At 35.8% G+C, this 26,145-nt stretch overlaps 1 protein-coding gene across 4 annotated transcripts in view; it reads right to left on the bottom strand.

The window, feature by feature from the left end:
- Positions 1 to 26,145, bottom strand: part of PHIP (PHIP subunit of CUL4-Ring ligase complex) — a 121,135-nt gene that overhangs the window by 83,393 nt on the left and 11,597 nt on the right. For all 4 annotated transcript variants that reach the window (XM_075554861.1, XM_075554862.1, XM_075554860.1 and 1 more), the window contains 3 exons: positions 22,216 to 22,366; positions 22,018 to 22,116; positions 2,344 to 2,504 (listed from right to left, as the gene is read on the bottom strand). In XM_075554861.1, the coding sequence (XP_075410976.1) occupies positions 2,344 to 2,504; positions 22,018 to 22,116; positions 22,216 to 22,366 (411 nt within the window). The remainder of the gene's footprint in view (positions 1 to 2,343; positions 2,505 to 22,017; positions 22,117 to 22,215; positions 22,367 to 26,145) is intronic.

Raw genomic sequence — 26,145 nt, 5'->3', positions numbered from 1 at the left:
ATCCCATTCCAGGGCTTCTACACATAATTTTTTACATTCTGTTTCACCTAAATTTTTAAATTTTGGATCTGTTCCAATTGTGTTCCATAGGCCATCACTGAACTGGTTTGGAGTTCTGAAAATAGAAAAAGTGCTTTCATCTTGTATTCTGTATTCAAACATCACCGGTATATTATAAATGTAACAATGGATGTGGTGGTACAATTAGCAAATTATATCAAATTAAGTAGAGAACAAATGCTTTGAAAATGATGAGGGCAAAGAATGTACAGATGTGCTTTATACAATTGATGTATGTATGGATTGTGATAAGAGTTGTATGAGTCCCTAATAAAATGTTTTATAAAAATTATATCAAATATATAAAACATTGATAATTTTTCAATTTTTGGCTGAGACCAAAAAAATAGTACAACACTACTCTCTTCCACTTTATTATACTTTCAAATACGAGCTGCTTCCTCCTCCTATTACTGTTTCTATGCCCCACATTAAATACTCAGAAAAGTACAAATTATATGTCAAGAAGAACTTGACAAATTTTCTATACAAAGCCATTTTAGGCTTTTAGTGCATGCAGTATTTGTCACAACTACTCAATTATGCATTTTAGTACAAAGACAACCATGGGCAGTGTGTGCATAAATGCACGCGGCTGTTCCAATCAAATTTATTTTCTTTCTTTTTTAATCATTTAATTGTAGCTCATACAGCTCATTACAATCCATACATATATCCATTGTGTCAAGCATATTTGTACACAAAATTAATTTTCAATAACAAGAATTAGAGCCTCTTTCAACCCTGTATCTACCATGCCACTGAACTAATAACCAAAAGATATTGTGTTTCAAAAACTTCCTGGATATCAAGTATCTAATACAAACTGAAATACATATAATGCTTACTGCTGTAAAGCAAATAAATGTTTAGCACCCCTATACACAAAAAATTAAGATAATATATTTTTAGTCTCAGTGCAATGACATCATCTTGAAATCAACAAATTTAAGTATAAACAGATATACAGCTTCTTCCTCATTAATTTTGTTTATTATTGACTTTTAACTAAGTCTTTCAAACATTAGACGTGCCAAGTTTACTTTAGGCGTTGAGAGATAGATACGAGTATTAGTACAATAAATTGGAAATGGCTAAATATAATTTTTTAAAAATATAATTTTAATTAGTATTCCAGAACAAATAACTACTGTAGGTGTGTATATCAAAGCACTTCTGCAAATAAAGAGCTGCCTGTTCACTCTGAAAATAATTTCAGAAACTTTAGGATATTTCATTGTTTCATAGAAAACACGGGTAATAAAAAGAACAGAGAATACAAAGACAGGAAACCACCTGCAAATGACTTAAGTAAATTAAAACTAAGGAAAAATGATCTTTCCCATATTCTGTTGTTTTATAGACAACTACTATATTCTTCCCATACAAATAAAGCACATACACAAAGGAAACTAGACCTGTAAGGAGTGTACTATTTACAAGGAACATCGAATGCTCATGTTATTTACATTAGAATATAGCAGATGTACAGGTGGGGGGGGGGAGATGCATGCACAAATAGTTCTAATCTTACAAACATATTAAAATGGAATGTATGATGGTCACAACTCAAATTCCCAGCTGTGTTCTCCATATATTGAGATGGGAGCTTTAACCTCAAAATAAATGTATACTTTTAGATCAGTAACAAATATAATGATAACATGTGTAAGTTCTGCTTTTAGTGGATGTAATACTTAGTAAGGCAGTTGAAAACAGATATTTACAAAAGTCATTTTTTTCACTTAAATGCTGACCAAGTTGAGCTTTACACCATTTAACAGCTTAAAACACAAACTGCTCCTTTCAACACAACAGACATTTTAAAGAATGAAGTATTAAGAATAAAGGTAAAAAAGAATGGCAAAATTTTACTATCATTATTTCAAGCGTTAACTAGCAGGTGGATTTCTACAGCTAACATAAAAGGCACATTAAGTAATCTATTACAATTTACCTAACAGATTTCTGAAATACCTCTGGGTTTAGAATCAAATTATTATAGAACATTCTGTAAATCATATAGCAGCATATTTGATATCACTCTGGGAACTACAATTATCCATGATGCGTAAAGTCCTGACATAATTGTGATTTGCTAAACCACATGGAGGAACTTTTTAAACTTTGATAAAGTCTAAGTAAAATCTTCCATTACAGCAATTAGGTTACCTGAAATTTCAATATTCCATTAAAAGGGGGAAAAGATTTTTTAAAAATTCAACCTTATGCAATGCATGTTCAATTCCATATATGCATACAATACGTGGAAAATTTACTTACAGTAAATATCCGCCTGCCAGTTCTATCGAAAGTGACACAGTACACAGATGACAAGTGCCCAAGAATTCGTTTATGCATTTTCATGTGCTGATAAACTGCAGTTGGAACAAGTCGCTCAAGTCTGTATTTCCCATTTAGCTTCCGTGAAAACAAAGTATCCGCTACCAAGAAAAAGAGGGTTCAGTAGATGAAATTAGAAATTTTATTTCATTTTAAAGTATCATGTTTCCAATTTCTCATATATTATCAAAGAAAAAGATGTTTTCTAACATACAAGGGTAAATAAAAATATATTGCTGTAAAATCAAAATCCTTTATTAAACAAAATTACCAAAATGTGAAACAATTATTTCTTGGCATCCTCCTAGGTCTATACACTTAGGCAGACAGTGTGTTTCCATCTTTCTTACCCTTCCTTCAAGTAGGGTACATTTCAATTTGCAACCACATCAAACCATTCTAGCATTCTTGGGCTCAAATCATGTTCATTTGAAATGTTCTTTGAGTCCTGAGAAACATAAAGAAGTCTGAAGAGGCAAGATCAGTGCGCTGGGATAGGAGGAGTGTAAGGGTTGCAATGAAATCTTCATAGGACATCCCTTTCTATATGAATGAGCACACGCATTGCCGTGGATTAAAAAAAATTCTTTGGCATAACTAGTCTATTTCTCATCAATGCAATTTTCCCTGTTCTTGAAATTTCAGCTCCTAAGTGAACTCATAAACATTCTTTGTCCTTAAGAAAACCAAGATTACCCCATTGGATTCCCCAAAATCAGTACACTATCTGAGCTGCCTGTCTTGAATTTAACGGACTCAGCAAATCCCTCAGAAGCCATTGTTAAGATTAAACCTTGCTCTTTAGATTCTATTGGTAAATTAGGATTTATGCCATAATATTGCCATTAGCTTCAATCTTGCCTGAAGACTGAAAGATCAGCTCAGAGCTAGCTGGTCTTCATGAAAACACTTTTGGCAGCCATCTAACTGAAAGCTTGCTGAGGTCAAGGACGTTTGCTTAAAATTGAAAATGCTCAAACTCCTGAGCCTCCAATCTCAGGCCAAATAACATCAATGCTAATTCTATGGTCTTTTCCCACCAGTTTCTGAACTTCAGCCTTAGTTTCTTCATTCATCTCTTGGCTCACCTTTGAAGTCTTCTAAATCTTCCTGAACACACTTAAACCATCAATATTACTGTTTTATGTGGGGTAGCACTCCTATAAACTTGCTGCAAAGTTTCAATGATTGAGGGAAAATAAACATTTGAGCTTTGTGAACATGTTCACCTGACCCTAGCATAAAATCATTTTGTCCATGGCGAAAAAAGTTTCCTTTGAAAAAAGCACCCTAATGAGATTACGACAAGGGTAATACTGATAGGACTTGTCTAAAGCAGACTATTAACCATAAAGGCTGTTTGCACACATTTTGGGGTAATAAACCTATGTTGTGTATGAACTGGAACTCTACCAGAAATATTTTTTTACTTACCTGGCTCTTTGTTAAAATTTTTTTAAATACGCATTAATAGTGCTTCAACTAGTAAAATTTGATACATAGTTTCACTTGAAATAGTTAAATACAGAACTATAATCTTTAGTTTACAAGTAAGCGAATACAATTAAATGACTGACGGTCAACAAGTCCAATAATGTATGAAGCTAGGATTAAACCTGTACTTGTTTATGGGGTTGCTACCTGGTGCCATAGAGTCCATTGTCAACTCATATAAACTCCAGGCCAGAAAAGAACTGTCTAATAGGGTTTTCTAGGCGGTAATTAATCATGATAGAAGCGGATCAACAGTTCTATTTCCCAAGAGGCAGCTGGGCGAGTTAAAGCTACCATCCTTACAACTGCTTCACAGTCCAACCCGTAACTGTCAAATTACCACAAGATAAGTTCTGTTGCATAAAGATTACAGGAAATAAAAAACGAGTCATCATAAGTCAGAATTTCTTTGGCTCAAACTCACTTCCATTGAGTTGATTCCATTTAATAGAGACCATTGCAAAGACAGAGTAGAACTGTGCCTATGGGTTTCTGATATTAAATCTTTATAGGAGTAGAAAGCTTCACCTTTCTCCTGCAGAGCTACAGGTAGGTGAGAACCACCAACCTGGGTTAGTTCAATGTGTAACCCACTATACCAGCTCAATGTATAATCCATTATCTTTTTGGCTAGTCCACTAGAAAAAAAAAACAGAATTTTATAGATTTCTCAAAAAAAAATTTTTAAATGTCCATATGAAGTAGTTTTTCTTACAATAACCAAAAGCTAAACTCTCTGCCATCCAGTTGACTACAACAAATAGCAAAGCTGCCTGTGTTTCAAAAAAATCTTATGGGAGTAGAAAGTTTCATCTCTTTCCCGGAGAGCAGCTGGTGGTTTCAAACTACTGACTCTGAGGTTAGGCAGCCCAACATGATATCCACCTGAGCTCCATGCCAAGGCAGATAAAAAAATTTTTTTAAGGGACCTAGTGATTTTTACTTTTTATAAACCAACAACACTTGAACACTGAATTTGACAGATTATATTTGAAACATTTTTTTATAATCAATGAAGACAGATGAATAATTCACTTTTATAAACTATACTGAGAATCTCTGCCAAAAGTCTGCAAGATTCCTTCTCTAGAAACTGTTAACTCTTCAATGCACAGCTGACTTCAAATTCTGACTGAAGTTTATCTCTGACTCGATTGTTAATCTGCTGACTCCAGTCCAGTTTGGGTTCATCTAAATTATTATTGTAACCACTGTTTACCATCTACGCTGATAATTTATGGACAAAGAAGGTACTCAAATACAGACTGGATTGATATGTAGGCACATTATTCAACTTAAGCATTATTTCTTTATATAGGTGTTTTTTCCTCCCTGCTTTTAAACACCATTACCATTGGATAGACAGCACTATAGCTTTGTACATTAATTTAGTACCCAGACCCCAATTAAATTTATCTACTATTTAAGAAGCCCTAGTGGTGTAGGGGTTACTCCATGGGCTACGTTCTGCAAAATTTACAGTTTGAAGTCAACCAGCCACTCCATGGGAAAACAATGGGGCTTTCTACTCCCATAAAGAGTTAGTCTTAGAAATCCACAGGGGCACTTCTACCCTGACCTGTAGGACAACCGTAAGTTGGAATCAACTCAATGGCAGTGAGTTTTGAGTTTAGTATTTATTTAACCAGAGTCTATAGTCCACCCATCATTTCCCAAAGTTGAAGAAATATAAATATCTCAGCTATACTACAAAGAGTATCAGAATTAGTCTGTTATTCATATACAATAAAAATTTTGGATTAGAAATTTAAAAGAATGATCTGCAAATTCTAAGGCAATGTGAAAGAAAAATTAAACTTGTATATTATACTAATCATTTTATATTCTAATGAGTTACTTCTTTTGCTCTTCGCATATAAATTCTGTACAACAATCTATATCAACAAGTGGTAAAATCTAAGAGATGACAGTGTTAATTAACATACTTAGGCTCAAGTTAGTTAGACAATAATTTAACAGTGATTCAATAAATTTCCATCATAGTTTAGTCCCTGACATATTTTTCCTTTATGTATAGAAATGGCCTTATAAAAGAAACTCTTCCAATGATTTGACTCCAAGCTGCTTTAGATCAAGAACCACACAAAGCCACAGGCATCAATTGTTCTGTCAAGCAAGAACTCAAATCATCTTATCCAAATGACAACACTGACATCTCAGATTTACTTGTCTGTTCTATAAGAAAATCAGTGTTCACACATCACAAAAACACGGACAGTACTATCATGTCAAAAATGCACTTTAAATCCCTTCATTCAAAAAATTTTAATTCTCAAAATAATACATTTTATAAAAATATTTAACACTGTTCAGGTTTGTTTGCATAGTTAGAATGGCTGAAAACAATTAAAACATCAAAACTATTATTTCTCAATGACAATGTAATGTGCACACACGAGAGGGAATCAAAGTTTGTAGAACTTGGAATAGAAGACAACAGAATTTTTCAGGAACTTTTTAGAGCACACTCGTATGCCATAATTTTTAAGATGGATTTGTTATGAATACTATTTGTGAACCAGAACTCAACTCCAGAGGTCATTAGTGTTTATGTAACATAAGCTTATACATTTGCTCAGCATGACACATTTTAGTATTTTCTAAGGAAAACAAAAACCTTTTAATGTTTGCTCTCCCAAGCAGAACAGTTACTAAATCTTTGACTTGAATATTCCTTTCATTTTGGAGGTCAATTAAACATTTCAAAATGCCCCTTTCAAAAAGGGGTCCAACTTTAAAATAAAATAATTCAGAAAGATACCTATAACACGAGGTAAAGGATTACTATTACTAGATGCCAAGGAGCAGACTTTGATGTTCCATGGAGCACATCTACTACCTTATGACCCCACAAGGCTTTCTACGCTGTAGTCTTTATGCCAAGTGGGTTCAATTCTTTAACCTTTTGGTTAGGTGTGCCAAGGATTTAACCACTACACCACCAGTATTTCTTATTGTGTTTACAGTTTCTTAACTACCAATTAACTATTGAACATCTATGATACACAGAGAACATTACGAAGAGGCCCAAGTAATAAATTGGTGGTTCAAACTTAGTAACTACAAGACAATGGTGTATATAAAGGGTAGTTCACTCGTGATGTCAAAGTGAGTAGGGTGAGCCGACAAAAAGGCTTGGCCAGATGAAGAGGTAGAAATGTTTCACCAACACGGAGAGAACTGTGAGTTCAATTCAGTGAACTCACTTTTTGCTTTATTATGCCATTTGTTTATCTTTCCCATTAGATTTAAGTGCTTTAAGAACAAAATCATCTCATGCATATTTCCCACAACTGTGTACAGAATCTTTTAAATAAAAAATATACAAATGAGTCTAGTTCGTAAGATACACAAACTAATTTACAGTTTTATGGCCGAAAGGCAATTGGCTATTATTTGTCACTTTAATTTATAATAGACTAATTGGATTTTTTTTAATGAAAGAGAAGCATCCCTTAGATTTTATTAAATTACAACACCAATTTTTAACCAATCACAGTTTAGCAATTACAAGTTATAGTTAACAGGTTACAATGGGGGTCACACAGGATTAAGCTCTTCATACAACATTATGATAATTTAATCTTAAATCAAGTAGCACAAATGGCTTTGCTTTGAAAGTACATTTATTTGCATAAATAGAGTGGTAAAAAAATTCTTAAATTAACTCTGCCAAAAAAATATCTCTTACCTTCAATACTTGGCAAGTTTCTTATCCTTCAGAGCCAACTCAAAGGTAACCTATAGACAGAGTCTAGAGAACTGAGAAAGTGTCCTTAATTGGTTACCCTCTAATATCATTGTTCTGTTCAAAACTTTACCAAGTACGTAATTCTACCAACCTACCAAGATTTTGCATTATCTTGTCTTTGCACTTGCTACTTCTGCTCCAACTATTGTATTGCGCATGCTCCTAATTCTGGCCTTCATTCCTTCCTTGTACCTAGAATATTCTCCTTATATGGACGAATTTTCAATAGCCGTTGCAGTCTTTCCTCTTGTGTCTATCACCTTTCTCAATTCTAACTTGTTCAGCTCATTGACAATTGTAACCCATCCCTTCCTCCCACCGATAATCCTGAATCATCATACAGCTTTATACTTTTTCCAACATAACCCACTGGATATCACATTTACTATGGTCATTGTTTACTTTGTCTTCTCTGACTAGAATATTAAAAACTACCACTAGGGAAGAGAGTTGGACATCAGAATGTTGGAGTTTCTTTCTTTGAATAGCATAAGAACTGACAACCATAATTTGCTACTTAGTAAATTATCATTTCTGCATTTGTTGAATTTATGAACTGTACTACTAAAAATTTAGGTTTAGAAATAAAGCAAATAAAATGTTTTTTTAATCATTTTATTGGGGGCTCATACAACTCTTATCATAATCCATACATATATCCATTGTGTCAAGCACCTTTGTACATTTGTTGCCCTCATCATTTTCAAAACATTTGCTTTCACTAACACACCCAAGGGGAGAGTATTATTTATATTTCCACAGGGAAAGTGGGACCAGACTTCAACCCAGTGCCGCAAGGTGTGAATGCAATATCCGGCGTGGAGTAGGGAACCAGTGGAGAGGTCTGGGAGGCTAGCCACACCACCAAAAATTAAGTGGATTCCTTCCCCTCCCCCAAGAAGAATTTGTTTCAAAGGACATTGATTCTGCAGCTCCAGGAGATGAACACATCTGATCAGAGCACACAGGAGCAGATGAAGGGGGAGGAGGAGAGAGTGAAGCACAGCCTGGCCCACCAGGCCGTGAGGATGATGTTCCTGAGTAGAGCAGCCAGTCCACAGAGAGAACAACATGGCTGGCCCCACTATGAGACATGATGCCCCTCAGTGACCAAGGGCAATACAGGGGACAGCACTGGAGACACAGTGTGGGAATTACACCTGATCTGATCCCACCACACCAAGGCAAAGCACTGGGGGAGTGCAGCGGAACAGCAAGGGAATGGAGTGGCAAGGTCCCCAGGGAATGCTGAAAGTGGACTTTGGGGCCAGGGCGTGGTGCCCCAACAGACTGGAAAACACTCCTAAAGGCCAACAAATGATCCTTGAACTAACTACAAGCTTTTCTTTCTTGATGTGTTTTGTTGTGTTCTTTGTCAGTGGTTTGTTGTTGTTGTCTGGTTGTATACTCTTGCTTTGTTTTCCTCTGTCTTGTTTTCGTGCATGTTGTCTCCACAGGTCTGTCTGAATAGAACAGGCTGAATGAACTATCTGGAGGAAAAACAATGGGATCCAATAGTTCAGGGGGGTAGGGGGGACTTGGGGTAGGGGGTGGTGGGGGGCGTGGTAAGGAAATGGTGTTAACAAACACAGGGACAAGGGAACAACATGGGACCCAAAATGGTAGTGAGGAAGGAATGGCAGGCCTGGTGGGGAATGATCAAGGGTAGGGTTGCGTAGAGAAGAGGTATAGCTGTAGACCAGGTGGGACGGAGCATGGTAGTAAGGCAGGAGGAAAGTCAAGGGAGATGGAGGAAAGAGCTAGGAGTCAAGGGGCATTTATGGAGGTCTAGACAAAGACATGTACATGCAAATATATATATGAGGATGGGGAAATAGATCTATGTGTCTATATTTACAGGTTTAGTATTAAGGTGGCAGAAGGACCTTGGGCCTCTACTCAAGCACTCCCTCAATGCATGAATACTTTCTTTTATTAAATTGGCATTCTACAATGCTCACCCTCCCGACACAACTGCTGAAGCCAAAGCGGGTGAAAAAGTAAATGAGGTGAAGAAAGCTGATGATGCCCGGCTATCAAAAGAGATAGTGTCTGGGGTCTTAAAGGCTTGAAGATAAACAAGCGGCCATCTAGCTCAGAAGCAACAAAGCCCACATGGAAGAACACACCAGCCTGTGTGATTGAGTGGTCCCGAAGGGATCAGTTATCAGACATCAAATAATAAACAACCTTATCATTGGCTGCACACCTCCATGATAGGATTGCAGAAGAAAAACGGGTGCATAAGCAAATGTGGTGAAGAAAGCTGATGGTGCCCGGCTATCAAAAGAGATAATGTCTGTAGTCTTAAAGGCTTAAAGGTAAACAAGCAGCCATCCTGCTTAGAAGCAACAAAGCCCACATGGAAGAAGCCCACCAGCCTGTGTGATCACGAGGTGCCGAAGGGATCAGGTATCAGAACAAAAAATCTTACCACAGTGAATGAGGGGGGGCAGTGTGGAGTGGAGACCCAAAGCCCATTTGTAGGCCACTGGAGATCCCCTTGCAGATGGGTCTTGGGGAGATGAGCCAGACAGGGTGCGATGTAGCAACAATGAAAAATACAACTTTCCTCTAGTTCCTAAATGCTTTCTCCCCGCGTCCCCCACTACCATGATCCCAATTCTACCTCTCAAATCTGGCTACACCAGAGGATGGACACTGGTACAGACTGGTACTGGAAACACAGGGAACCCAGGGCAGATAATCACTTCAGGACCAGTGGTATGAGTGGCGATACTGGGAACGCAGAGGGAGGGTGGGTTGGAAAGAGGGAACCGATTACAAGGATCTACATGTGACCTCCTCCCTGGGGGACGGTCAACAGAAGTGTGTGAAGAGAGACAGACAGGGCAAGATATGACAAAATAATAATTTATACATTACGGGTTCACGAGGGATGGGGGAGCAGGATGGAGGGGAAAATGAGGAGCTGATGTTAGGGGCTTATGTGGAGAGCAAATGTTTTGAGAATGATGAGGGCAATGAATGTACAAATGTGCTTTACACGATTGATGTATGTATGGATTGTGATAAGAAGTGTATGAGTCCCTAAAAAATGATTTTAAAAAATACAGGTAAGACATTTTCCCAATGAAATGTTACATACATTGAGATAAATTTCTATGCAAAGGATATCCAGAGCTCACTGCAAGTCTAAATAGTTGTGTACAAAAGGTGTTGGTGATATAAGAATTTCTTTCAGATTAATGTATTTTGTGATTTAAGTACTTAACAAGCCAAAAATTACATAGCCTCATTTGTTTTAGACAACCATAATAATGCAAAGAATCAACTATTTGGGTCACAAAAGATGGCTAATTACAAAACCCAAAGAAGCTGTTCAAGTAGGCATCAAAGTAGAGGCTGACGTAGGAGGTTCTCTCTAATTTTAAACCTAAAGTAAGAGCTCTCTCTAGTATTAAACCTCCTATATTAGGAAGAATTTTTGACATTTAATTTACTATAAAAACCACAATGGGAAGAAACCTGATAATTTTGGGGGTTGCTAATACAGTCATAATTTGACAACCACAAAGTTTTAGAGGCCAAAGATAATTTGAGATAAAAACTGGTTTATTTCTTTAGCACCATCTCATCTCTGAATCATCTACCTCCTGTCACTGAAAAAAAAAAAAGGTCCAATATTTGCAACTATAATAAATATCCGAATTATAGTTAAAATTGGATGCAAAGTGAAGCTCATGTTAGTGTGCCATTCCAAAATCCCACAAAAATGCAGTAAAAAATAATTTATTTACTTTCTTAGGTTTTGGTATCTATTGTACTGTGCCTATTGTGTTTGAGATGTTTAGGAGTATTTCCACAACCTAGGACTGTTAACTTTGTGTAAAAGTCTTGGAAAAATGAATTAATGAGAGTTTAATTATTGGGCCTCAAAACCAATTATTTGGTGTTCCAGTATTGAAGGGAAAAATAAGTCAGTGCTCAAAGTTCTTGTTGTTTGAACACTAATTTGGAGTTAAGTTTGACAATTGAGGCATAACTGTATTTACTCTTTCGCCTCTTACCTGGAAACTAGTTCAACACCAAGGTAAAAAAAATTATAATACTTCTTTTAATAAAAATATTTTCCCTGTTTTTAAATTTTTTATTCTTATTGTAAAAACCTTAGTATCATTAAAATTTTAATCTAAAAACATTTTTAGGGCTCCTATACAGACCACATCTAGGGGATGTAACAGTCAAAAAGAAGAGACATGGTACTGAGCACCAACAGGATAGTAGTCAAACGGAAAAATACATAAATCAAGGACTTAAAACTGCAAGTGTTATCAAAGTACACACAAATCTCAAAATATACAGCAAAGGGTCTTAAATATACTGGGAGGGGAGGTAAGAATAAGGGCAGATGTTTCTGAAAAAACTAACAATACCTAAAAAATGAATGTTAATGAGAAGGGAAACATATTCTAGACCATAGGTTCCCAAATTTATTTGATCTATTTGCCCCTTTTCAGGGAAAAAACAAACCTAAGTTTCCCCTGGCAATTACAAACTTTTGTACTATAGCTCACACTCTTAAGATAAAAGTATCAGCTTTTGTAACCCTCCTTGGGTTTTTTCCAGAGCTCCTCAAGGGATAGTATCATTCACTTTGAGAAATAATGCTCTAGAGAGGTTTGTGCAATGGCTTGAGGCTAGAAAAGCAATGTATTCAAGCTGGATTTTAAAAGTCCAGTATGGGACATCCTCTTACAGGTTGTAGGGAGGGAAGGAGCCAGTCAGGGTGCAGTATAGCACTGATGAAATATACACCTTTCCTCTAGTTCTTTAATGCGTCCTCTCCCTCCCTAGTATGATCCCAATTCTACCACAGCAATCTGGTTTTAACAGATGATCTACAGTGGTACAGATAAAAACTGGAAACACCGGGAATCCAGGACACATAAACCCCTCAAGATTAATAATGAGAGTAGCAATACGAAGAGAGGAAGGGAAAAGTGGAGTAGAAGGGGGAAACTGATCACAAGGATCTACATATAACGCCTTCCCTGAGGACAGACAACTAAAAAATGAGTGAAAGGAGACATTGGACAGTGTAAGATATGACAAAATAATAATTTATAAATTATCAAGGGTTCGTGGGGGGGGGGTGAGGTGATGCCAAGGGCTGAAGTAGAAAGAAAATGCTTTGAGAATGATGATGGCAACAAATGTACAAATGTGTTAGGCACAATAGATGGATGAATGGATTGTGAGAAGAGTTGTATGAGCCCCCAATAAAATGATTTTTTTAAAAGTCTAGTATGTAAGCACACAGGACACAGGAAGGCAATTGTCTTAAGAAGAAATTAAGAAAATAGGGTGCAGACTGAACTCTACCCACTCTATTGTTAAACATTTTGCACTATATTTAAAGCAACAAATAAAGAGTCTTTAATGTTGAAAGTATAAAAAGATTTACTTTGGGCTAATGTATTACAGTACTGCCTCATTTACATAGAAAATTAAAGGGATATGAATGAAAGCAAAAGTTTATTTTGCAAAAGCAATCAAAGGTTTTAAAGACAAAATTTCCTTTTAAAGAAGTTACATAAAAAAAAGTTACATCAATTCAACACCAAGCGATTTCTAAGTTTTTTGTTTTTTTTAATTGTGTTTTTCTTCTAATTTAAATACTGATATCTGGCTAGATAAAATCTTCAAAGAACATGTTTGTCTGTTACATGTTATGCTAACCTAGAGACATTTTTCAGAAGCTGTTTACAACCAAAATATTTAATGTACACAATACTTTCTCGCTGCCACCAAGTCAATGTTGACTTATAAGGCTGGTGGGTTTTTGAGACTGTAGCTGTTTGAGTAGAAAGCCTAGTCTTCCACCCTTAGAGCTGCTGGTTGTTTCCAACTGCCAACCATGCAGATCACAAGCCAATGTTTAACCACTATACCACCAGGGCTCCATAATTAGTGCATAGATGGAAGAACTGAAAATGCAAAACACCAGGTGCTTTATGTAAATTAGATATAAAGTAAAAACCAAGATTTGAAGGAAAATAATCAAGTATATAACTTGAGTGGGTTTCTACCCCTCTAGGCTTGTTTCTTCATAATAAAGTGAGTAGTATCTTGTAGAATTGCTATGAAAAGCAGGAGACAAAGTATTTTAGTTAGGGTATTATATACTAATATATATATTCTTGAAAAACCAAATCTTGTTATAAAATAAATCTAACTAAAATTAGTTGGATCTTTTTGACTAATATATTTTAATATTCTTTTGTGGAAGAGATCATTTCCCTGTAACTTTCTTAAGGAACTTAAGAAATTGCTTACCAGCTATTCAGTTCATTGCTAAATGGGCTTTCAAGTTTTAAAACAGATTAAGGAAAGCATTCATACCCTTAAAAAGAAAATTACGAATGCTCTTTAGAAGACACAGGAAAAGACAAGTCTCATATAAGAAGAAAACCATGTCAGAAATTATTCAACCTAGTAAAAATCTGACTATAAAATTATGACTAGAAAAAAATTTAAACAGTAGAAAATTGAGTGCTCATATAGTTAAAATTAAATGTAATTAATAAGTGGAACATGGGGATAAAGCACAATAGAAGAGAAACAGGGAAGGTATTAAGATTTAATAGTCTACTAGAAAAGAGAAGGAATCAGATACTAGGATCTAATAGTTTATTGAATTTATGGCAAATAATTAAATCACAAATTGTTAAGTGTATGATTCATAAATATTACACACTAATATTTTAGTGAGCCTTCAACTTCTAAAATAATCTAATAACTAAAGAAAAATATAGTGGTATGCCCCTTTGGGCCTTTATTAGCCAACTTCAAAGAGCTTTGTAACATGCTCTGATAAACAACGAATTATATTGTCTGTGAGTTCTGTGTAGTCCTTGCAATGGATACTAGAACCTAAATATAAAAGTAGAGATTAAGACAAAACACACCAGTTTTCTTTATTCATTGTCCAACTTTCTCATGCTGATGAGGCGATTAAAAATACAACTCTTTGGGTCAGGAGTATTTTAGTCTTCAAAGTAACATAAATGCTTTTCCAACACTTTAAAGAAGTCTTGTGCAACAGACAGGCATGCCCAATGCCTTTTGTAATTTGGCTACGTGGCAGCTGCTTCCACCTGCATTGATTGTGGAGCCACAAAATGAAGTCCTTCAATCTTTTCTCCATTTATGATGGATCTTTTAATTTTTATTTTTTGAGGTACATCCCATACTCAAAGCTATAGTTCTCTATCAATTCACGTCCTCTTTAAGTAAGCAAGATTGTGTCACCTACATATCACAGGTTGTAAATAAATGTTCCTCCAGTCCTGAGGCCATATTCTTCTTCATATCGTCTAGTTTCTCAGCTTATTTGCTCAGCACAAATTAAATACAGTGAAAGGATACCAACCTGATGCACACCTTTATGAAATTTAAACCAGGCAGCATCCCCTTACTCTGTTCAAACAATTGTTTCTTGATATCAATGTTTGGGTAATAAAATGAAGTTCCTGGTAGGGTCATTTCTTTACACATTCACATTTTTAAAGAATAGACATTTTCCCCCAGCCAAGAAGAGTACAGAGATAAACACCAAGCCTACCACAGAAGAAGCAATAAGACAAGACAAAGAAATGGATGGTCTAGAGATACAAAAACTTATTTTGATAGTACAGTAAACATAATGAAGATTGACAGAGTGATCACCAAAACTTTAATACATTACCACCTTTTCCACAAGTCAAATTGTGTTGTCTTAATTAATGTTCTCTATTTTACCTCTCTAGGATCTAGTAGCCATTGCAATGGCTACATAGAACTCAGGACAAAATTCTTAATTGAGGGTTTATTAAGGAAAGTAACAGGTTGTAATACCAGTGAAAAATGCTCAGGATAGAACTGTTTTACTAGGACATGCAACAAAGTTCTTTCAGGCCGGTGAATAAACACCCAAAGGGGCATACCATTCCTCTGTAAGCTTCAACCTAAAGGCATTCAACTCAAGCTCCCACACTCACAAATCCTGTTCCCTGAATTAAGTGTCCAGAGGCAGCCCAATTCAGTAAGCCTCAGATGGAAGGTATTCATCTCCACTTTCCTGGGTCAGCAAGCCCAACTTCCCCATTTAAGTGTCCAAAGGCACCCAACTACACAAGACATCCTTTTGCATAAAAGCAATCATCTTGATTTTCACTATGGTTTGGGAAACCCAGAACTATGTGCCATGCTCTGACTGGGTCCTGCCCTGATGGTACAGATGTCTTCTGGATCGAGAAGGTTCTTGTGCAGGGACCTGGGGTTCAAAGGCTATGTTTCACCCCTGGCTCTTGTTGGTAATGAGACCTCCCTCTCTTACTTTAGAGAGGCCTCATTTTAAACACAGCAGAATGGCACTGCAGGGAATCCTGTTCACAATTACAGACGAATCCTATCAATATCTTCCCAATCTTCAGACTAGACCCATGCAAAAAAAAAGGCATTTGGGGTGAGCGGCAAACTGGCTAAATGAGCCACATGAAATATTTCACTGCCCCTGCAAAAAAATACACTAAATGAATTCCCACTTAATTTTAAAAACTGCTTTAATGTATCTAAGTCTCTTCTGTTCTCCCAGCATGGCCATTTATTTTTTAAAGTAGGGTTGTTTACACAATAGTAAACTAAATATGAAAACCAACACCCACAGGAGCAGTTCTCTGTCCTAACCTTAAGATCTCTAAGTCAAAACGAACTGACTTGAGAGCAATGAGTTTGTTTGGAATATATCTATATCTATGCAATGTGATGAGGAGGTAGGAGAAGAGGCAAGGCTACGAATTCTTTAGTATCTTGAAAAGTAAGTGCTACTAACCCGAGTCCCCACTCACATGTCTCTTCCATAGAACATGAGTTACAAGTTGGTAGTAACAAAATTTGTGGGTTATTTTGTTTTTGTAATACTAAGATTCTATCTAGCGAGCTACTTTGGATTTCCTACCTTAATTTTCAAATTTTCTATCAAAGCATGCATGGTATAGTCAATGGGATTTACAAAGAATCGCCACCACCACAAAACAAAAAACACCTATTGCCCTAAAGTCCATTCTAATGTGAGGCCTGGTGACCCCATGGTCTTAAAAAATAGAATGTGCCAGAGGTTTTTCTGGCAGGTAAACTTTGTGATAATAGTTTGCGAGGTGTTTCTTCCATGAAGTCACTGGGTGGATATGAACTTCTAACCTCTAAGCATCCAATTGCCAACTGCTTGCTCAACTTTGGCTCCTACTAAAGTTTGATAGGCAGATAATGAAACCAAGTAAGTAGCAACAGGGCAAGATTATGGAGTACTTAAAATGTACAGATACAGATTTCAATATTCTAAGTGTAATGAACTGACCAATTCATAAAACTTACTTTCTTTAAAGTCACTTTGAGATTTATTTTTCTCCTTATTGAAGGAACAATAAGTCTAGAATAAAATTATTTCCAGGCTTCAGGCTTGAAATAACAGGTTTCTCATGGTTAGTTTTAGGGATGCTTAAGGCTAAGATAAACGTGAAAAACCTAAATAGGGATGCTTAAGTTTGAAATAAACACGAAAAACCTTTAATAGTTTACATATGCTAAGAAATGTATTTCCAGTGTAGTCATTACTCTGGTCTTACAAAATCCTAAAGTACAGCAGTACATTTGCTCCAAATGGAAAAAGAAAAACCAAACACATTCAAAATACATCTATTATCTTAGATAGAAACTGAAACAAAAAAGCATGGGAAAACTGGGTATAATCTCAATAAAACCTGGTGTTCAAGCAATAGCAATCTACCAGTCAGTATATGTTTCCAGTACCTGAGAAATAGAGCAGATAATACAAGATTATTAGCCCTGGTGGTTACAAACACAAGGCCAATAGTCTAAATCCACCAGTCACACACGCCGTGGGAAAAGATGGGGCCTTAGAATCCCTACAGGGCAGTTCTACTCTGCCCTACACGGTCATTATGAGTTAGCACTGACTCAATAGCAATGAGTTTAGTTTTAACATAAGACTGTTAACAATAGGGAAGACTGGGAGAGCGTATATAGTGACTCTTCAAAATATCTGCAATTTTTCTATAAGTATTTATTAACCCAAAAGAAACAGTTCATAGAAAAACCATCCCAAACGTCATCTATCCCCAAATTAAAATGTTTATTAGCTTTATTACTCATCTATAATTTATGTAAAAACTAAAGCATTTACTTATTTTCATCGCCACTTGGTAGCAACAAAGGGCAAAGAAAACCTTCAAAGGTAACCAGAGAGATGATGGTAAAGATAAAAACAATCAGTACTATAAAAGGTCACATTAAAAGAAAAAATCTGACCTATACTGATAAACGACCTACACTGTGATATACTGTGCTATGTCCGCAAACTATTCTGTCAAGAAATCTGATTAAATAATTTCTTCTCATCACCATCCTATCATTCCTTTTTAAGACAAGACAAGCCTACATTCAAGGTCAACTTTAACAAGACATACTAGTCTATGAAATAAGCTTTGTCACTGCTCAATTCAACATCTCAAGTTGTTTCAACAAATAAAAGCAACTACAAAGAGTTATGCAAACTAAGATTTTCTAATAAAAAAACTCTTGTATTTCAAACTTTAAAACCTTGTAAATATACTTTTCAAAAAGTAATATTTAAATCCTTGGAAATATTACCTGAATATCCCAGTCATATTTTTCTACTTTGACCCAAAACCCAAGACCTTTTGTCATGTTTATAATCCCTGTGCCCATATGTCAGGGAGCGCCGGTGGCATTGTCCAGTAAGCACTAATTGGATGGCTAACCTCAAAGTTAGCCGTTCCAAACTACCAAAGCAGAAAGATGAGGTTGTGTGCTCCCCTAAATTTTACAGCCTTGAAAATTCTAAGGTCAACATGAGTCATAATCAACTTGATGGCAGTGGGTTGTACCCTGTCAGAAACACTAAGGAGTTCTACTATAATGAGCTACAGGGTTGCTATGAGTCAGAATCAGCTTAATGGTAGTGTGTGAGATAAACACTGGCAGTATTATTAAAGATCTATCGATCAATGATTCCCCCAAGGCTGTAAATCTTCATAAAAACAGAAAGCCTTATCTTTTTCCCAGAGTGTCACTAGAGCTTCTGATTTTCTTGACAATCCAAGTGTTATCACAGAAATTTTTCATTTGGTAGGAATAATGCTAAACCTAATGGGGTCAAGTCTGAGGTAAATCCTGTCTTTCCAACTAACTGAATGTCTACTTTTAGTCAAGTTCCTAAACCTTCACTCTCCTTTGTAATAGTTCCCACCTATAGATTATTTGAGGTTCTAGAACAGAAAGTGCTTACAATAGTATCTAGAATGAAATTTTTCACATCACAGGTTAAAAGGATAATTATTTACCATCAACCATTCTTACACTTTTACTGCCTACCACAGGGCTGCCTGACAATGTGTTGAAAGAACAAACTGCATTCCCTTTATAGTACTAATACATAATTTTGTAGTGATAAATTTTTCCTAAAGGGAAACTCTCCCAAGATGTTTCATCTTTCCACCCTTTCAGCAAATGTATCCTTTATATAATTTCTGAGAGCAGACATAACCCGTCTTAAATTGATTGTTCCTAGTAATCAACTGTTCGTTATAGTAAGAAAATTTATAGAAGCCATTACTTAACAAAGACAATGTGTTTTAAAAATAAAGTCTATGCTTGTCCTCCATGCAAATATTACGTAGGCTACTTTATTAACAAGGACTTTGGAAAAATAAGTCAAAGGAAGTCACCCAGAATGTCCCACAGAAAGCAAACGGAAACAAATACCGAAGAGAGATGATAAAATAAAACAAGGAAGTGTAGCATTTGTTTAACATTTGTGTGGCATTTCTGAATCCAGATGAAACAGTAATATTTCAAAATAGCAAAGATTTTTCAGAATCAACAAAAGACATTACAGATTCAAGTACAAAACCTCAAGCAAGGTAATAAAGATATTGACATCAAGAAATAAAATTTAAAAAAAGAAATAGGATAGCCAAACTGAAAACCAAAGAGAAAAAGAAAATCATAAAAGCAATCAAAGAAGTTAATCTTCAAAGTAGTAACAGTTAAATCCGTATCCGTATCTCTCAATAGTTATATATAAAGGACTAAACAGTCCAGAGAAACACCAAAGACTGTCACGCTGTATATTTTAAAAGCCATTTCTATGCTACTTCAAGAAATATCAAAGATAAAATACAAAATAGGGGCAGTAAAAATGGTTAAAAAATGAACAGAGTATACATGAGGTCTTCCAAAGTACATGGAAAGTATTATGAAAAAGCTAAGCATGGATCTCATTTTTAGGGGGGAGCGACACCAAAAAACTCATACAACTATCCTCTTTGAGGCACTACGAAGGAGAGCACATTTGTTTTGGTGGGGGGAAGCCCTTCTCAAAACAACATGAATTCTGCTAAAATTGAAGCAAAAATTTACGGTGAAGCTTGGGTAGAAGAATGGTGAAATCTTCGATGTTTCAGAAGGATTATAATGCTAATTTGTGAGGACAGTGCTACAAGAAGCCAGCAGCTTACAAATCGAAAACTTGATTTAAGTGAAGAGACATGTTGAAGAAGCCTGCAGCAACAGGCCATGCAACAATCTTGTACATGCCCTAACTGAAAAAACACTCAAGCTCACTGCCAGAGAGTCAATTCTGGTTCATGGTGACCCTTAAAGGCCAAAGCATAACTGCCTGTGACGCCTTGCAGAAATAGAAAGCCTCAACTTTCTCCATTGAGCAGCTGGCAGTTTCAATTTGATCTAATTGATCAGAACCCAAAATTAATAGCCAACATCACAGATATCGCAACGGGTTCAGCTTACACAATTCTGACTGAAACACTAAAGCGGAGCGAAGTTTCTGCTCAGTGTGTACTAAAATTGTTGGGCCCAGGTCAACTGCAGGAAAGCACAGATTCCACTGGAAAACTTAAAGGTGTGGTAACAAGATCTTAAGGCATTTCTTTAAGTAACTGTCAACAGATAAAAAATGATTTACTTCCCTAGTACTATCCTGAAGACAATACACAAAGAAATGGCTACCCAAAAATTTAAGTGGTCCAGTCAAAACAAAAGCCAACCAATCAAAATCAAGGTCATAGCAACAGGCTAATGGGATGTTCGAGGTAATTTGCTTGTTGACTTTCTGGAGAGCCAAAGACCAGTAACTTCTGCTATTATGAGATTAATTAGAGAAAAAGTAAAAGCTTTAGCAGAAAAATGCCCAGAAAAACTTTTTCCAGAGTCCTTTTTTACCATGACAATATGCCTTCAGGTGTTTCAAAGAGAAATCATTAGGCATCACAACTGACTTGATAGTTATTTCTGGTTTGTGTCTAAACTTATGGGCACCCATTTGTCTTCAGTTAATAATGCAGTGGCATAAATTCCCAGCAGTCTCAGTTCTTTAGAAGTTGTCTAAATGGCTGGCATCATTGTTTAAAAAAATGTTTTGACCTTGATGAAGCGTATGTTGAGAAACAAAGTTTGTATTTTAATTGAATTCCATTTGGCCACAAAAGTTATGAAAACACAACTATTACTAGAGTCAGCATCCTAAATGAATGAAATAAGGAGGATTTGAACAGATAAAATAAATAACATTCAGCACAGGAAGGCTGCTAGGGTAGGGGTGAGAGGGAGAGATTATAATTAAAATATAAAGGCCTCAGAAAGTCAAGTAGAGGAGTTTAGACTTGGTCAGGTATGTGTACAAGCATTAAAAAGTCTTAACTTTCTATTAAGTGACAAAGCAAAAGTAGAACTGACTACCATATTAGTATAGGAGAATGTGGTATCTATCATCTAGAGGGGTGGGGTAGAAGACAAGAAGCAGGACTAGTAATCCAAGTGAGACAAGAGTTGAGACAGAGAGTGTTTAACAGAGGTAAAGTGATTAACTTGGGTGGCACTTCAACCTATACCAGTTTTTCTTTGAAAATATAAACGCTAGAAAACAAACCACACTGAGAAGAACAATGACTTCTTTGTACTCCCATTATCTTAACAAATCTGAATTTTGGCACTGTTACTCATTAAGTCAATATTAATTAATAATATACATCTTAGCAAATTGTTTTTGGTAAAAATAAGCTATTTAACCTATAAAGTACAGTGTATAAAACATGTAACACATTTTCATGACTTCTTCACTAGTAATATTAAAGTAAAAGAGAATCTTGTTTAACAGTTGACTTTTTGAATAATGTATATACAATTACTATGAAATTCTAGGATCTCAATGAACATTTGTGTTTACTTTTAACAATCTTGTTAACTAGAGTACATCAACTAAGTAATGAATTCAAACAACTCACCAATGCTGGGTGGACTGCCATAGTTAATTGGTGACTCAGGTGGTCTTCCACAATGCATTGCAGCCAGAGCTGAACCTTTCCAAACGACATGCTTGCAGCCTATTAAATACATATATTTTTATCCATATAAAATAGGATATAAACACACGCAAAAAAAGATTAAAAAGAACACGTAAATCCTCTGACAGGTTGTCATACTTTTATTTGTGCGCAGCAAGGACTGTCTTCCAGCTCCTAATAAAGTTTGTACTCCAGGAACACTTTGAGGAATTTCTTGTTCAAGAAGAGGCCCAAGTCGATGACATATTTGCAGCAAGTGATCAGGTGCTAAGTGTCTATAATACTTCACCTATTACATGAAAGACAAATACAAATAGAATTCTTTACATTATCTAAACCTTCAGTGAGTTCTCATCCAACAGTAAATAACACTTAGTTTTCTAATAGAATCCAGACTTACTGGGATCAATAGACCCTGAAGCACTCCAAGGTAATAGCTCAGAATTGGTCTTTAAAGCTTGAATTGAAGCCATTCCCAGATAGCTTTAGTCAACTTTAAATTGCTTACATAAAACAGTAGAGTCTGTCACCCACAAATACATTCCTTTGTAAAAATTATCTTTATAAAACCAAATGGCAAACACCTTGTTTGAAGGCACAGATAAGACTGGGTGTAGGGGATTTAAGTTAATGGAGTGAACTAAAATAGATTTAGCAAGAATGTTTACTCAATGCAACGAATATAACCAATGGCTCTGATCTTTATTAAGTCTAGAAACTCTAGAATAGCAGTATTTTTGCTACATATAGTTTCACCAAAAATATAACAGAATATTACATTTAAAAAATAAGACAAGTTTGTATAGTAATTTAGTCCATTAGTCAGCATTTCCTTTTATTTGGGGGCAAAGTTCTTACTTTTTCTATAAAACCACTTGTCTCAGAATAATAGGTATCCTATCACTTCAGCCAAATGGAAGAGAAAACAGATAAAGAACCAAAGTAACTTAAATGTTTCAAATTACAAATAAAGTAGATGCTGTCAATAGAAATAGAGCCATAAAAATGTATAGTATCATAACCTAAATTGGCATATTTCCATTAAAGTTATAATTTTTTAAATGTCAAAAACATTTATAAAACTATAAAGTGTTCTGTGCCTTAATTATAAAATATATCTTTAGAATTAAGATATTCAAAAACTTAATAGTTGATGTTCTCATCTCATCACAAAACTAAAATGTACTTAACATGCTAAACTAATTACCAGAAAGATCAAATATTGTAAACATCAAAGCAAAATTCCAATTGTTGATTTAAACACGTGGTTTAAAAATTAATTTGTCTGTTATGAAGTTTGTGCGTTATTGGAACAACTTCAAAACTGCTTACTTACATCAGCTTGAAATCATGATATGAAAGACCAGCATGTTCATTATTCCTTACTTTTATTGATAAAAACTAGCACAATCCAATTAGATTAAAGTATACTTAAATACTTGTGTATAAACTGAGTTTTTCAGCACATCTTTATGCAGTTTTGTGGCAAAATTAGGTGTTTCAGGGTTTGGCTTATCCTCAAGTATATACAATATACTATCATTTTATTGAGGCACGTTAAAAATAATTTTCCACTGTAACACTCAAATACTCTAGATCAGTAGTTCTCAAAAATATGATCTAGGACCCTCTCTCTGGGTGTTTCTGAGATCAAAACATGACTCGTTCTCGTTGTTAGGTGCAGTCGAGTCAGAGCTGACTTGTACTAACAATGTTTAACACAATGGAACACCACTCAGTCTTGCAGCATCCTCACATGCCTTTGAGCTCACAAACTGTAAACTTTTCCTTTTTCACCACATGACATCTGGTATCAAAATAGACTGAATACAGAGGAAGGTATGAGAACATAGCTGTCAGACATTAAAAATATTTATATAAATGTTAAGACAATGTTGCCTCCATTTTTTAGGAACAAACGTTATACATTACAAGCAGCAATATAATAGGTTTTTAATCATTTAGAGCAAAATTTTAATCTCATCATAATTTCTAATATTTTAACTTCCAATAGCTTACAATTCCGCATACAGAAAACTTTTTGAGTTCCTTAATAATTTTTATTAGCATAAAGATCTAACCCAAAAGTTTGAGAATTACTAATTCAAGTTCACTCAAAATAGGTTAATTTTAATATGAATTCTTTAAGATATGATTTGAGTAAACATAGAGGGACTAAATCATTTCACATCCCATGCCATCTGACAGAAGCTGTTATTTTAAGACCTGTGAAAGAACATAAATAATAAGTTGGCCTAGTCATGATCCTCTTCTCCAAACAGACATAAAGGTACTACACCTCTTGGCCAAAGATCCATGAAAACTTGTACAATAATCAAATTGCCAGTTTACTTATATATGTCCCATGGAAGAAGGCAAGGAATTAGACCGTATGTACCTTGATATAGCCCAATGAGTCAATTCTGACTCATAGTGACCCTGTAGGAGTAGACCTGCTCCATGGCACTTCGAAACCAACTTCTCCATTGCTCAAAACATAAAAAATCTTATAGCTCCCAGCAAATACAAGAGATGCAGTAAAAATTTGTCTACTCTAATTTATTTGCCCTATTTTTTTTTAAATCATTTTATTGGGGGCTCATAGAACTCATCACAATCCATACACACAATTGTCTAAAGCACATTTGAACATATATTACTCTCAATCATTCTCAAAATATTTGCTCTCCACGTAAACCTCTGGCATCAGCTCATTTCCTCCCTCAAGAACCCTTGATAATTTATAAATTATTTTGTCATATCTTACACTGTTTGACATCACCCTTCACCCAGTTTTCTATTATCCATCTTCCAGGGAGGAGGTTATAATATGTAGATCCCTATAATTGGTCCCACTCCCCCACTTTCTACCCCACCCTCCCTGTATAGCCACTCTCACCACTGGTCCTGAAGGGAATGTCCATCCTAGATTCCTTGTGTTTCCAGTTCCTTGGATGTCCATTTGCCTACAGATGGGCTTTGGGTCCCCAATCCGCACTTCCCGTCACTCACAATTTTTTTGTTCTTTGATGCTTGATACCTCTTCCCTTCCACAGTTTGTGATCACACAGGCTGGTGTGCTTCTTCCATGTGGGTTTTGTTGCTTCTCAGCTAGATGGCCGCTTGTTTATCTTCAAGCCTTTAAGACCCCAGGATGCTTTATTTTGATAGCTGAGCACCATCAGCTTTCTTCACGTTTGCTTATGCACACATTTGTCTTCAGAGATAGTATTGGGAAGGTGAGCACAAAATATGATTTTTTCTTCTTTGAAGTCTATTACCTGGTCCCTTCTACACCTCGTGGTGATACAGGCAGGTGTGCTTCTTCCATGTGGGCTTTGTTGCTTCTCAGCTAGATGGACACTTGTTTACCTTCAATCCTTTAAGACCCCAGACACTGTATCTTTTGATAGCCGGGCACCATCAGCTTTCTTTGTCACATGTGCTTATTCACCCACTTTGTCTTCAGCGATTGGGTCAGGAAGGTGAACACCATGGAATGCCAGTTTAATAGAACAAAGTATTCTTGCATTAGGTCTAATTCTGATTTTAAAACATTTCTCTTAAACAAAATTCCAAACAACACAGATGGTTTGGGCAATCTCTAAGAGGTGCTCAAAGCAAGAAAGAGAGGCCTGAGACCACAGGCTTGAATGGCTGAGAAGAAGCCATTCTGCTCAGAGAATTAACTGTAAAACTTTGAGTTGTTCTTGATCCTTAATTGTAGCCAGTTAATTCTCTTTTTATAAATCCCGTAATTTTTCACTATGGTCTGTGGTTCTGGGTGGTCACTGCATTTATTGTCAAATCCAGATGATAAGCAGAGTACATGAGAGGGACAGTTAGTCTAGTGTAAGATATATTAAAAAGGTTGGTCAGCAGAGATCTACCTGCCCTCCACTGCACAGGAATCAGCCTTGGGCTGTTGTTCTTTATCTTGAATCTCCTCCCAGCTTGTAAAGTTATGAAAAAGAGGTCTAATGCTGTCATCACATTTTTACACATGCTCACAGCAATCCCTAAAGCACTTCCAGGAAAATGTGGTGGAAATAGCATTTTATTAACACT

The sequence above is a fragment of the Tenrec ecaudatus genome, chromosome 7 (assembly GCF_050624435.1).
Source record: "Tenrec ecaudatus isolate mTenEca1 chromosome 7, mTenEca1.hap1, whole genome shotgun sequence".
NCBI classification, from domain to species: domain Eukaryota; kingdom Metazoa; phylum Chordata; class Mammalia; order Afrosoricida; family Tenrecidae; genus Tenrec; species Tenrec ecaudatus.
Note: the sequence above shows the minus strand (reverse complement) of the source record. Positions and strands in the feature narration are given on the sequence as shown.